Source organism: Candida theae, assembly GCF_024610275.1.
Source record: "Candida theae strain CBS 12239 chromosome Unknown scaffold6, whole genome shotgun sequence".
Taxonomy (NCBI): Eukaryota; Fungi; Ascomycota; class Pichiomycetes; order Serinales; family Debaryomycetaceae; genus Lodderomyces; species Lodderomyces theae.
The window spans coordinates 136,336-150,595 of NW_026261434.1; the positions used below are offsets into that span (position 1 = coordinate 136,336).

Here is a 14,260-nt window from a genome sequence, read left to right on the forward strand (position 1 = left end):
TGTGTGTGTCGTAATCTTAATATTTCCGACATATGCACGTGGGTCTGTTCCTGCGATTTTTCCACTTTTAGTTCTTTTTGTGTTCTCGATGCAATGCCTAGGGGGAAGGGGGGGGATATTAAACGTACACATTACCCACAAATCAGAAGGGTAACTGATGCTACAGTTTTGGCTCAGTTGGTCTGGTCGTCTAATGTAAGCAACTTTTGAGGAAACGGTGGTATGGAACAGATGATCAGAAGTCGATATAATCTCATGCTTATCTATCTATCTCCATGTCTCTCAATTTGTTTGCGCTCTTTAAATGTAAGACAAAAAATAAAAGGAAGAGAATTAACGTCTACAAAGGGAATTTAAATTTTTATCAAAAATAATTCAACTCAAGACCGTACCTAAAAACCCATAATACTTTCCCCAACTTCTTGAAAACCCATCTCGACGTATCTGCTCAACATTTTAAGAAGGCACAGGTTGTTCCCAGTAGAGAACCACCACTTGTACCCATAGCGTAGCATAGACAAACACAAACACAAACGCAAACACGCACGTGCTTCAACTAACAGAACAAAATCGCATAGAGGAAACAAAAAAAATAGAACAACCATTGACAGTTGTTCCTTCGTCAAAAACTATTAGTATACAAACACATTGCAAATGGAACCGCTGACTTGGGGCACACCGTACGCGTCTGATACTCAGATGAACGGCCAGTACCCTGGAAATACGCCTGGAAAATCACCATACTTTGTTGAGTTGGACCAGACAACAACAACATCAACCCAGTCACATCACACGACTCCACATCAACATGATAACTCCAATTACTCCACACCAGGTGATACAACAAGCTTGAAGAGACACATATCAGGACGCAACCAGATGGGTAGTACCCCTCTCAACTTGAATCCTACAACGCCATCAAATTTCACTGAATCTGAACAAATGTTTTTGCAAGAGCTCGAGCAAAATATGTATGAACAGCAACAGCAACAGCATCAGCAACAGCAACAGCAACAACAGCAACAACTTCAACATCGACACCCTCAGCAGTCCCAGCAACAGTCAAAACAACAACAGCAGCTGCATCAACATCATCATAGCTTTGGTGGACATGATCAGATGCATAGCCCACACCACAACTTTCGTTTAGATGCTACTATACCTTCACTGCAACCTTTGCATCACCACATGAATCTAGATCACGTGAACCAGGAGGCTCAGGAAGTTTCATTTCACCATCATGATGTCAATACCTCAGGACATCCAAATAGTGGATCCAGTGTTTCTACTCCAAGTGGTGGAGTACCAATCTTGCACTCGAGCCGCCATTCTCAGTCACACACACTTCCACACGCACACGCACACGCACAAGCACAAGCACAAGCACCACCGCAACAGAACTTGCAACTGCAGCAACCTCAATTTGAATTTGGACTTGAAAACTTAAACTTTCTGATTCCTGAGGAATTGAATTTCGATACCGAGCCTGGCCACGTGTCGTCGGCATTTCCACCCGATGTCCCCACCGAACAAACACCTAGCTTGTTAGCCATAAATGCAATGAAGAAAGAAGAAGAGCGCAAAAGGGACGAGTTTTCTTCACCAATACTACCCGGCCAAAATGAGAAACTGTACAATAAACAACACCTTTACCACAGGCAAAATTCACAGGGAAAAATTTACACTGTAAATCTTTTGGAGAATGATCCCCTGTCTCACCCGCAGCATGTTCGACCAGACGCAATCTTTACCCCATTAGTGAGTCCTGCAGTTACACCATTGGATAAAGGTGCCAATGGGTCATCATTGAGCCTGAAGGCACAGTCGCAACAACAGCAACAACCACCAGCAAATGTCAATTTTGAGCCTTTGACATCGCCAGCGTTGAATGCGCAAACATCTGACAAGAGAAGAACCTCTAGCTCAATGTATGGTCCATCTACGTCATCGGAGGATCACAAACAGCAACACAAAAGAAGGACCCCTCATGGAACCCCCATTCTCCCTGCCAGTAACAAGAGTTATATTTCTCCATCAGTCAAAGCCAAATCTTCTACACCAACCAGCAATACTGATCAACTTGAGAAGCTACCTCAATCGTCCTTACCAGAAGGTAAGACTGAATCTAATGACACAGATATGTTGCCACCAAATGGCAAACTTAGAGAGATAAATGAGCCGCCATTAATGGGATTTACCATGGGTAGGTTAGCTGGAGAAGGGCAGTTAACAAAGACCAAAAAGCAACCTAGAAAGAAAAAGAATGAGTCACGCAAGTCATCAGTATCGAAATCGTCTTCATCTGGAGATAGTAGTAGTGCGTCTTCATCACCAAAACTGAACAAGAAACCAGAGAAACTAGCAGTGAAGAAGGCATCACATAAGATTGCTGAACAAGGCAGAAGAAACCGAATGAACGTGGGTATTGCCGATTTAGCTTCTTTGATTCCCCAACTGTATCATGATGAAGTTAGTATTCCCTCTAAGGCGACTACGGTTGAACTTGCTTCAAGATACATTAGAAAGCTTTTGGGAGATATAGAGGATTTGAAGAATGGTGAGAGTTTGGCTGGAAATGAGGAGGAGACACTGGGAGAGCAAAGTAATGTTACTGTTCAGCAGGAAAAAGTGGACGATGGCAATGTTTTGGTGCAGCCAGAGCATCAAGAGAAGCAAGACGCATGATCACCACTCTTTCCAAGCAAGAAATGTTGAATGAATAATTTGTATTTAGTCGAATGAGTAATAGATTGTATGAGAACCCCCCCCCCTAAACAGAAGCGAAGATGTTGATTTGTGTATGTTGTTCTTATGACTTATTTGATTGTCGCAATCGTGTTTACGACACTAGCAATTATTGCGACACCGATATTTTCCCTCTCTCCAATTTTTTTGAACAACGAAACAGAAACGAAAAAAAAAATAAAAAAAATAAAAAAAAAACAGAAAACAAAAATTGCATACGATCTGTGAAGAAAAAAGTATCAACAACAACCAGACCGCAACACAGATAACAGAACTTGTTTGACAAAATTCATTTTCCATCCACACTTCCTTACCCTACCCCCAACTTCTGTTCAGACACTGATAACACAATGGATTTCGAAGAAGCAGAGGATATAAACGGTGTTCGATTTGCTTGGAACGCATTTCCCTCTACCAAGATTGAAGCTGGCAAAATCGTGGTCCCCACCGGTGCATTATACACACCATTGAAACAGCGTGAGGACTTACCTATTGCTGCATACGATCCCGTGTACTGCTCAAACCAAACTTGTAAATCGATTTTGAATCCGTATTGTGCGGTTGACCCCAATGGGTTTTGGCGTTGTCCATTGTGTCAAGGCAGGAACCCATTGCCTGCGCACTATCACGGTATAAGTCCTGAGAATTTGCCATTGGAGTTGCAAAACACTAGCTCTACTGTTGAATACATCAATTCGAGACCGGTGCAGAACCCACCAATTTTCACTTATGTTATTGACTTGTGTCAGGATGAAGATAATTTACAAGCGTTGATTGAGAATATCATTGTTGGGTTGAACCATTTGCCACCAAATGCATTGATTGGATTGATTACCTATGGAACCATGGTTCAAGTGCATGACTTGGGATCGGAAAAAATCAACAAGAGTTATATCTTTCGTGGTGATAAAGAGTACACTGATAAACAGATCAGTGAAATGTTGAATAATCCAGTGGCTCCAATCTTGAATCAACAACAGCACCCACAGCAACCAATGGCAAACTCATTGACGAGATTTTTCTTGCCCTTGGAAGATATCGAGTTTCAATTGACGACTATTTTGGAGAATTTGAGTAAAGACCCGTGGGCTGTTGCTAATGGGGCTAGACCTTTGAGATGTACTGGTAGTGCCTTGAATGTTGCTGTCAATTTGTTGGGTTTAACCTTTCCTGGATTTGGGGCCAGAGTCATGTTGTTTTCTGCTGGACCGGGAACTTTGAACCCAGGTATGATTGTTGGAAACCAGTTGAAGGAGCCAATTAGATCGCATTCGGATATAGACAAGGATAATGCCAAACATTTCAAAAAGGCGGTCAAGTTTTACGATGCAATTGCTGCCAAGGCGGTGAAAAATAGTCACGCAGTGGATATTTTCGCTGGTTGTTATGATCAAATAGGTATGTTGGAGATGAAAAACTTGTGCAATACCACCGGTGGTACCTTGTTACTATCTGATGCATTCACCACATCTATTTTCAAGAGATCATTTTTGAGATTGTTCAACAAGGATGAAGAAGGGTATTTGTTGATGGGATTCAATGCTTCTTTTGAAATTAGAACCTCAAAGGAATTGAAAGTGAGTGGACTTATTGGTCATGCATCGTCATTGGGGGTCAAATCAGCCAACGTTTCGGAAAACGAATTGGGTCTTGGTGGAACATCCAGCTATAGACTTTGTGCCACGTCACCAAGACACACATACGCGGTGTTTTTCGATGTAGCAAACACACAACAATTGCCCCCAACTGCTCAAAGCTATGTACAATTCATCACGCACTACCAGCATGCAAGCGGTACCTATAGAACGAGAGTCACCACCGTATCCAACTACTTGACCAGTGATGAACAAACACTCACCAACTCCTTTGATCAAGAGGCGGCCGCTGTTTTGATGGCGAGGGTCACTTTATTCAAAGCTGAACAAGATGACGGTGCTGATGTTCTTAGATGGATTGACCGTATGCTTATTCGTTTGTGTCAGAAATTTGCCGATTATCGAAAGGACCAGGAGGAGAGTTTCCGTTTGGGACAGCAGTTTCAACTATTCCCGCAATTCATTTACTATTTGCGAAGATCACAATTTTTACAAGTTTTCAACAACTCACCTGATGAAACTGTGTTTTATAGACACGTTTTATTGACTGAGGACACAAACAACTCGTTGATTATGATCCAACCTACATTAACCTCGTTTACGTTGGAAGGTGAGCCCGAGGCAGTTTTGTTGGACTCAGTGTCCATTAGAGATGATCGTATCTTGTTATTGGATACATTTTTCCACATTTTGATCTTCCACGGAAAGACAATTGCCGCGTGGCGTAAAGCTGGGTACCAGGATCAAGAAGAGTATGCCAATTTCAAGGAGTTGTTGGATGAACCAAAACAAGAAGCCGCTGAGTTGTTGGCTGATAGGTACCCCTTGCCTAGATTCATTGATACTGAGGAAGGTGGTTCACAAGCTAGATTCTTGTACTCAAAGTTGAATCCTAGTGTTACTTACAACACCAACGAATTGACTGGCGGTCTGGGATTGGGTGGTGCTGGTGGGGCCATTGTCTTGACTGACGATGTCAGCTTGCAAGTATTTATGAGCCATTTACAAAAACTAGTAGTTAGTGGATCTAGTTAGACTAGAAATATAAAAGTTTGAGAAGATAACACTCTACGTAAACTGATTCTCTAAAAAAATGGGTGACTCATGTCATTCAAAAACAATATATACTATATATAAGAATTGCCAACTGTGTGGTATAAAGCCACTAAAGCTCCATTAATGATGCTTCTTCAACGGCTCAACCACCAACTTGTCAAATGTATACAACTGAGAAATCGTAGTCTGTCTCGTCAACAACGCTAGATTGTCAATACCTTCATTGTAAAACTTATTTATCTGCAGTTCATCAGTTAGGTACTTGTGTTCTTTGAATGCGTCATGTACTCTGCGTTTTGAGTATTCACGGAAATTGTAATTGTCAAATTTATAAGCTTTGTTGAGAAGTTGTTTGTATAGCTTGAGTACCTGTTTCGAGTCAACCATTTTGCAAGCAGTGGTATAGCGGTGTATGTAGCCTAATGGATATAGATGAGTTGTTGCTGATCTAAGGAGAAACAATAGATGACTGGAGCTGCTTATTTAATAATCTTTAAATTTTCGTTTTTCATTTCTTTTTTTTTCTTCTTTTTTTATTCGGTTTCTCGGTGCGAACAGAATGATTGTTTTGTAATGTGCGCACTACCCTGGGGCGGATTATTAAGCAAGAGACTCACCAGAGAAGTACTACTAATCACCACGCTTTCCTCTACAACTGTTCTCTAAAACATCTATCCATTCGTCTCTATTTAAAAGAAAGTATGTTGTTTCTTTTTATTAGCTTTCTTCATCTTTGCATCCGCCATCATCTCCTCAAATATTCTAGCCTCTTCATCCTCATCAGCCGATCTCTGCTCATTCAACAATTGCGTTCCAATATACAACAATGCATTAGCTCTCGCAACCTTTTCCTTTTTACCAATCCCCTTTTCATTCAATACAGTTTGGCATACTTTATTTAGCACGTTGGTCACTTCAAATTTCACCAATGACCAAGCAGTTGCAAGAAATTTACCAGTAACAAATCGTTCTCTTTCAGCTTGTTGAAACATTTCCTCCTGAGTTGGGGTATATCCTTGTTCTTGCTTCAATTGGAAAGCCTCTTGCTCTTTCATCACCTTTTCCATTGTCTCTTGCGTGTCCAAGGCCGATTTTATGATGCTATACCCATTCTTGACGGTTTCTGTAGATGATTTCACAGAAGTGTAGATTTTGGTGATACCAAAACTCTTGGCGGCTTTTAGGGTGGCATTTGCTTGGTTGGTGTATATTTTTCCAATCAAGTGTAGCAATTGTATACCAAAACTTTCAATCTTCATGTCGTCAAGCTCCTGTTTCAACTTTGTGGTGAAATGTTGCAATCCTTCTTTATTCATCACAGCGGCTCTATAATTGTCCAATCTCTCTTTCAATATAACAGACAAGTCCTGGATCCTCTTGAGCTTAGCCTCTCTAGCTTCCTCTTGTATTCTCAAAATCTCCTCTCTTTGTTCCTTGGTGAGCTTTTGCTTCTTCTTTCTCTTCAACTCATCCGATGACAACTCTCCTTTATGTTCATGTGAATGCAATTGCAAGTGGGTAGAAGATTTCAGACTCTCGCCATGAGAAACTCCGGCTGAAACGGGTGAGGCACCACTACCACTACCACTACCACTACCACCACCACCATCTGCTTTGCCCAGAACCACAGTCTCACCACCAGAAGAAGCCACATCCAGACCGGAATTGTCTTCATCCAAATCGAACACTTCAGCAGACTTGGTAATATCATTAAACATACCCAACTCACCAATCCAGTCCTTGAATGCAACACCACCAAATATAACCTCAAAGAATTCACTAGGATCAATATCTTGCCCTTGCACATTCTTCTCCTTCATTCCTTCCACACCATACTCGTCGTAAACTTTTCTCGAGTCGGCATTGGACAAGATCCCATAAGCTTCACCCAAGTCCTGGAACTTTTCCGCTGCTTTTGGATCGTTTCCATTCTTATCCGGGTGAAGTTTGATTGCTTGCTTTCGATACGCTTTTCGAAGCTCTTGCTCGTTGGCAGTGGGCTCCACGCCTAAAATATCGTAATATGTAGTGTCAACAACCATGGCTGATTATGATATGTTCCGTTGGCCAGGTATCGTGTAGATTGGAAAACGGTAAACAGTGCAGCTTCTAACCAATTGATGAGATGTTTGTTCGTGATCTTTTTCTCCGTCGATCGCTGGCACTGCGCCCTGCCCACGCACATCTTCTAAATAACTCCGCGACACAAAAGTCAACCACAAATTGAAACAAAGGGGTCATTTTTCAGGATTGACTTGTTGCAGTATCTCTTTGAGCTTGGCTTGTAAGCTGGCTTCTTCTGTTCCAATTGCTAAAGTATTCAGGTCAATGAACAGTCGTAAGTGGCGCATATTTAAAACATCTTGATGGGTGAACACTAAGGGGATTCTTTGAAACGTGCCAAATAAGTCAATACTGTGGTAAAGTCCATGGCTATGGAATCATGCATTTCTTGGAGAATGGGGGACCGGTGTGCAAAGACTATGAGAAACGTTCAAGTTGCCGAGTTTGGTTGCTAAATAAAGGCACACAATAGTGGTAAGGGTAAAACAAAAGGTGCTCATGAATATATATATATACAGGAGACAAAAAGAGTAGCGAAAGATGGTCTCTACAAGTATGAGGGAGAAACGTTGAACTGAATTTACAATACATTTAGAATGGAGACCTGCTAGATATAAAGTGAAGATAGGGGCGTGGCTCTTTTGCTGTTTATGTAAACGGAACCCATGATGCAGCATTGCCTGGATTGATATCCAAGTAGAAAAACAACAGCATCTGAAAGATATTTCTGGCTAATTTCATAGTTTTGGGATCATCGAAATTTAAATAATCGTGAATGCAGCTTATAACCTTTCTCAATTGTTGCCCAATTTCTGAAGTCGGATCGATTGGGTAAGGTGCTTTGGTAAACTGGGCAACATTGCAAATATGAGTAACAAATTGGCCAAAAACGGGTTGGTTTTTCCGATCAACTTGTTGGTAAAATACGTTGAAGTTGGCTTGTAATTCAGCTTCTGCTGGACCGGGTGTTACGCCACTCTGTTCAATAATGACCTGTAAGTCGTCAATATTCATAAGCTCCTTACGCGGCCCTCCCATGGCGTCTTTGAAACGTGCTAAATTAGTCAAAGCTGTATTGAAGTCCATAGTTGTGCAAGAATTGTTGGAAAAAGAGAGTTGACTTTGAGGAGCTTGTAGTAAGATGTACAGTATATATATATATGTATTTGCGTTTATACGTATGTGTGCGTGTGTGGTATATTTGTATGCGTGTTTATGGTTTTACATGAAGTTCTCAGTATAACAAAGTTAATTAAGGGATAATTAGGTCATACTTTCTCTTTTGTGTGAGTGATGTTGTTGACATGACAACAAAGTAGAGCAAAGTAAAGTAATAGTAGTTAGTAGTTGGTAGTTAGTAGTTAGTTTTGGACGGTCGTTGAAATGTGGAGATTTGGTTGCCAAATTAAATCAAAAAAAGACAAATTAAAGAAATGGAACAAAAAAAATTAAATGTAAATGTGTTCTAATTTCCAGTAATCCATCCCACCTCTGGGTACTTTATGGGAAACAGTAATACATAACTTTTCAAGGAGATTACCGTAGTTATACGCTTGTTCCTCCAAATTCAGGACTGATACACACACACACACACACACACATATATATATATATATATATGATCTGATATCGGTGGAATCTTTCGACGATCTCAGCAGCTAGTCTTTTGACAGGACTTGGTGTACACGATGACCACATCCAAAACATGGTAGCGATTGCATTAACCACACTAGTCATACAAGTAAATTCCCCCTGTTTTGAGCTGCCACCAATTATATGCATTCAAACCTACGTCTAGTACATGCTTAGCAAACAAATGCACTTAGATTGTTTTATAACTTCATCAGTCTTTCTTACAATGTAGGATGAAAAGTGGTCGTGATTTGGCTCTGACTACAAACTCGGGATTCAGTTTCTAAAAGTTGGATCTACAGAACAGCTCAGGCCACATTTCTCAAAACCAGAATATATATCCAAGGGTGTTTGGTAGATGGAGAGCGAACGCCAATAAGGTTCTGTCCTTGAGAGTTGCTTTGAACACATTCGGCTAAAATTTCCAATTTACAAAAAAAAGAAACAAAAAAATAAACAAATAAATAAATACTAGGTGTATTTTATTCGTCCGGGAAGAACAATATTCCCTACAAGTATGGTATATGGTATGGCGGCACATTCTTGCACAGGACAAAAAGAGCCACAGATCAATCTTCATACGTTTCTTTCACATACGAAAGCTAGAAACAATGCCCCCAGCTGATACCCAAAGAGCTCTTCCTTTGCCAACTTTTAACACGCTCCACAGTTGAAATTTCAAGCTAAAAATAGGTCACTTTACATAAACTCCGACCAGTTTCTCAGCAATTGAAAGGAGCTATTGGCTTGCAAGTTAGTAGTACACCGAAACCTGCCACAAAGAGACCTGGTGAAAGCAAGCTACGCCCTGTGCAATAGGAAAAAGGGGCTTAAGGTTATGAGCAAAGTTCTCTGTTTTGAAATGGTTAAATTCTGAATTTCACTTAGTGGTTTTACAGTTGCTCTTGAAAGCTTGTGCTTGCTGCAATGGGGGGTTGATGTTTCATATAAAGTAATCGAATGGGAACGTTCGTATAGATGAGAGCCAAATAGGAGCTTCATGGTTTTGTCCTGCTTGTCACTACAAAGGAAAAATTGGTAGGTTTTTCCGAGCGTCGTAACGAAGCTCGCTGAGTTTGGAACAAGTGGGATCTGCATAGAATAAATTGGAAAAGAAGATATCATATTTCAAATTAAACCTCTTCGTCGTTTCTCTATTGATATCCGCTTCTCGTAAGCTCTAAAAACGTCCTTGAAAGGCGTGCTGATCCATTTACGGTTTCTCGCTGATCTGCACAGATACGTTGAATGAAATTTTGTCGAAAAAATTTTATATGCAAGGCGGCAAAGTTGCATGCGCAGGAAAACCCTAGAGAAGGAATTGGTAATTGTTTATCCGCATCACAAAGTTGTGTGCTAGCTTAAAGCAGCTCAGTAATAGCAATTCTATGGCAAGTTTGTTCATGGGGAGAGCCACACGGACATGTGACTAGAGTAGGTTTCAAAAATAGCCGCTGCGCCCCCCCCCACTCCGACCCCCCCTTACACGCAAATTCTAACCATATACCCTATCACTATGTGCTAGTGTTGATGAACCCTTTCATACAGCGTAAATATGCATTGCCATCTCGTAAGCGATGCTTGCACATGCAGTTTTACGATTGCTTATACGCATGTACTGCATAAAGTTATCCGAACACGCTTAGTAATAGGGGTGGTAGAGTTAGACTAAAAACGTAAAAGACCCTTTTGCTTAAGTAAGCTTTCGTCTAAATGTATAGACTAAAACAACAAACAAACAAACAAACAAACAGACAAAGTAAAAACAAAACAGCCGAAAAAAAGAAGAAATAAAATTCTTACCTTTAAAAGCTACACAAAACCGGAAATCTGCTTCTCTAAGTCTTCACTTTTACACAAAGAGAAGATTCGCCTAATGCGAGCGAAAGCCTAAGAAAAGAAAATGAAAACGCCTTACAAAAACTAGCAAAACTGATTACGTAACAGCAAATAGCAATAACATAGTCATCATGGCAAATCCAAAAAGAAAATCTAAATTCCTCCGATATATATCTTTCTTACTAGTGCTTACGATCTGCGGTATGTTTTCTGAAATTTTATAATCGTCAAAAACTCAATTCTGTCATAGTTCTTCAACGCTTCAACAAGGCCAAAAAAAAGAAAAAAAAGGAAAAAAAAAAAAACAAAAAACAAAGGACATACAAGCTTCGTTTCTTGTAAATCCCTTTTGTACAAGTTTGTAACACCAATTCCCTTTCGACAAGTGCCGGTGAGATGAGAACACACGCAAAATTACGAATTCAGCTCGATTTGAGCAAATTTTCAGACAATAAACAGGGATAAATCAACAGTGAAACAAATGCCAACAGAAGGAGTTTTCTATTTTTAGATTACACCCTATTCTTTACTGAGAAGATTATATACAATGTCTAGACCCTATTTTCTAACATGCAGTAGCACCCTTGCATGTGAATTCATGTATTAAATACGTCCTCATCCCTACAAATTTGAGCAAATTTTACAATTGACGAAACATTAGTCTCCAATTTTAGAGTCATTGAACCCTTAGAGGCGGGCGTTAATTTCAAAAAATAAGGTTTAGCCAAACTCTATATTTTGTTGCTCATGAAATTACCTTTTGAATACGTACACTGGGTACACACACACACACATCTATGTTGTTGAACTTGAAATTCTCGTGCATTTTGTGTTCCAAAGTAAAGAAAAATAATATTTCTCGGATAAATGAGCATTTGCAGCCTAAAATGTACATATAAGAAGTCGTGCAGTGCAATTTGGTTTTTGTACCAGTCCCCAGGGTGCTCAACAAGAAATGAAAAAGCCTCAATTGGCACTCAATTGGCACTCAACTGGCTCACAAGTGCGACTCAGAAAAGTATATAAAGACTTCCAAGTAATCACCTCTTTCTAATTGCTAGAAATTGCCTTTTTTCTTTTTTTAACCCCCAAACTCATTTTCAAATGAAGAACTTGCACTCGTTTGTGGCCCTTTTCGCGGCTTTCTCATTAACAACAACACTCACACTCGCTGCTGAAGTTACAAATGTCTTTCAAAGTTTTGATAGTTTAGTTTTTCAAAATGGAGGATCGTATCGTTACTCCACACCTGCTACTCCAAGTTGGGTTGCAACCTTGTCCTGGCAGATTTTGGGTTCAAATGTTCAGCCAGGTGATACTTTCACATTGAACATGCCTTGTGTTTTCAAGTTCACAACTTCACAACCTAGTGTCGATTTAGATGTGGGTGATACAGTGTATGCTACTTGTCAATTTGCTCCTGGTGATTTGGTTGTTCCTTATTCGCAATTGAAATGTGTTGCTAGTAACAATGTGAAGCCCAGCACTGATGCAACAGGATCGGTGCACTTCCCTGTCACTTTCAACGTTGGTGGGTCCGCTGGAGATGTCGATTTGCAAGACTCAAAATGTTTCACCCCTGGTACAAATCAAGTCACATTCACCGACGGTGACAAACAATTGACAACAACTGCAAATTTCCAAAGTGGTGTCAACACAAACACTGGTGGCTCTACTGATAACATTGTATTCTACAATAGAGTTGTCCCTTCGTTAAACAAACAACAATTGTACTTGCTTGCTGGAAATTGTCGTAATGGGTATAGTAGTGGTACTTTGGGTATCACAGTCACTGGAGGTACCCTTGACTGTAATTCTGTTCACAAAGCCATTACAAATCAATTGAACGCTTGGTTGTTGCCAGAAACAGCTGATGCAATTTCAGCCTCTGCCACCTGTAGTGGAAGTTCTTACACTATCAACTACAACAACATCCCTGCTGGATACAGACCATATTTGGACATTTTGGTCTCAGTTCCAACTGGTCAAAGATTAACCACACAATTCACAAACAGATACTATTGTGCTGGCAGTGTTTTCCCCACTGACAACTCACAAACTACTTATTGGTCACCATACAATAATAACGACGCTGGTGCTAATGGTAACGAAGTCGTGGTCACCACTGTTACGTATTACGGATCTACTACATTGGTCACTACTTTACCATACAACACCGCGCCGGGAAACACCAAAACCATTGAGGTTGAAGTTCCTATTCCAACCACAACTGTTACGTCAAGCTACACTGGTGTTTCAACGTGGACCACTACTATTACTGCTACTCCGGGAAAGACTGCTACTGTTATTGAATGGGATCCTATCACTCCGTCGGAACCACCAAGCAGCTCCTCAGAACCTCCAAGCTCCTCAGAACCACCAAGTTCTTCATCCGAGCCACCAAGCAGCTCATCGGAACAACCAAGCAGCTCAGAATCTCCAAGCTCATCGGAACAACCAAGCAGTTCATCGGAACCACCAAGCAGCTCAGAATCTCCAAGCTCATCGGAATCTCCAAGCTCTTCTTCCGAGCCACCAATTTCTTCATCTGAGCCACCAAGCAGTTCATCGGAACCACCAAGCTCATCGGAATCTCCAAGCTCTTCCGAGCCACCAATTTCTTCATCTGAGCCACCAAGCAGTTCATCGGAACCACCAAGCTCATCGGAATCTCCAAGCTCTTCATCCGAGCCACCAAGCAGCTCATCGGAACCACCAAGCAGTTCAGAATCTCCAAGTTCTTCATCGGAACCACCAAGCAGCTCAGAATCTCCAAGCAGCTCAGAATCTCCAAGCAGCTTAGAATCTCCAAGCTCATCTGAACCTCCAAGTTCTTCATCGGAACCACCAAGCAGCTCAGAATCTCCAAGCAGCTTAGAATCTCCAAGCTCATCTGAACCTCCAAGCTCTTCATCTGAGCCACCAAGTTCTTCAGAATCCCCAAGCTCCTCAGAATCTCCAAGCTCATCTGAGCCACCAAGCAGTTCATCGGAACCACCAAGTTCTTCTTCCGAGCCACCAAGCAGCTCATCGGAACCACCAAGCAGTTCAGAATCTCCAAGCTCCTCAGAATCTCCAAGCTCCTCAGAACCACCAAGCTCTTCATCAACTGATTTATCCTCATCTGTGGGAGTTCCACCATACCAAAATAGCACCAGTGCTTCGCAACCCTCTTCAGGACCAAGCAGCATTCCTTCAGAATTGTCGTCTATCCCAATCACTTCAGAACCAAGTAACACTGGCTCACAACCAGCATCATCCAACACTGGCACTGGTAACTCGTCACCATCACAACCAGCATCATCCAACACTGGCACTGGTAACTCGTC

General features: G+C 41.1%; 6 protein-coding genes across 6 annotated transcripts in view; 3 read left to right on the plus strand and 3 right to left on the minus strand. All coding sequences in view use genetic code 12, as the record gives it.

Annotated features, from left to right (window-relative positions):
- Nucleotides 1–654: 654 nt before the first annotated feature.
- On the plus strand, nt 655–2,685 carry PHO4 (phosphate-sensing transcription factor; the record flags this gene model as incomplete). The annotated part of the gene is made up of 1 exon (XM_051751746.1): nt 655–2,685. The coding sequence occupies one exon, from the start codon at nt 655–657 to the stop codon at nt 2,683–2,685; it is 2,031 nt and encodes a 676-aa protein (XP_051609035.1).
- A 410-nt stretch (nt 2,686–3,095) lies between these two features.
- SEC23 (GTPase-activating protein) lies at nt 3,096–5,375 on the plus strand (the record flags this gene model as incomplete). Its single annotated transcript, XM_051751747.1, has 1 exon — nt 3,096–5,375. The coding sequence occupies one exon, from the start codon at nt 3,096–3,098 to the stop codon at nt 5,373–5,375; it is 2,280 nt and encodes a 759-aa protein (XP_051609036.1).
- A 141-nt stretch (nt 5,376–5,516) lies between these two features.
- Nucleotides 5,517–5,783, minus strand: KGF57_002435 (uncharacterized protein; the record flags this gene model as incomplete). Its single annotated transcript, XM_051751748.1, has 1 exon — nt 5,517–5,783. The coding sequence occupies one exon, from the start codon at nt 5,781–5,783 to the stop codon at nt 5,517–5,519; it is 267 nt and encodes an 88-aa protein (XP_051609037.1).
- Nucleotides 5,784–6,085: 302 nt separating this feature from the next.
- KGF57_002436 (uncharacterized protein) lies at nt 6,086–7,438 on the minus strand (the record flags this gene model as incomplete). The annotated part of the gene is made up of 1 exon (XM_051751749.1): nt 6,086–7,438. One exon carries the CDS (start codon nt 7,436–7,438, stop codon nt 6,086–6,088), a length of 1,353 nt encoding a protein of 450 aa, XP_051609038.1.
- A 670-nt stretch (nt 7,439–8,108) lies between these two features.
- On the minus strand, nt 8,109–8,546 carry KGF57_002437 (uncharacterized protein; the record flags this gene model as incomplete). The annotated part of the gene is made up of 1 exon (XM_051751750.1): nt 8,109–8,546. One exon carries the CDS (start codon nt 8,544–8,546, stop codon nt 8,109–8,111), a length of 438 nt encoding a protein of 145 aa, XP_051609039.1.
- A 3,489-nt stretch (nt 8,547–12,035) lies between these two features.
- KGF57_002438 (uncharacterized protein) overlaps nt 12,036–14,260 on the plus strand; it is a gene marked incomplete at both ends in the record, with an annotated part of 2,939 nt that continues 714 nt past the window's right edge. The window contains one exon of the mRNA XM_051751752.1: nt 12,036–14,250. Within this exon, the coding sequence (XP_051609040.1) occupies nt 12,036–14,250 (2,215 nt within the window). The remainder of the gene's footprint in view (nt 14,251–14,260) is intronic.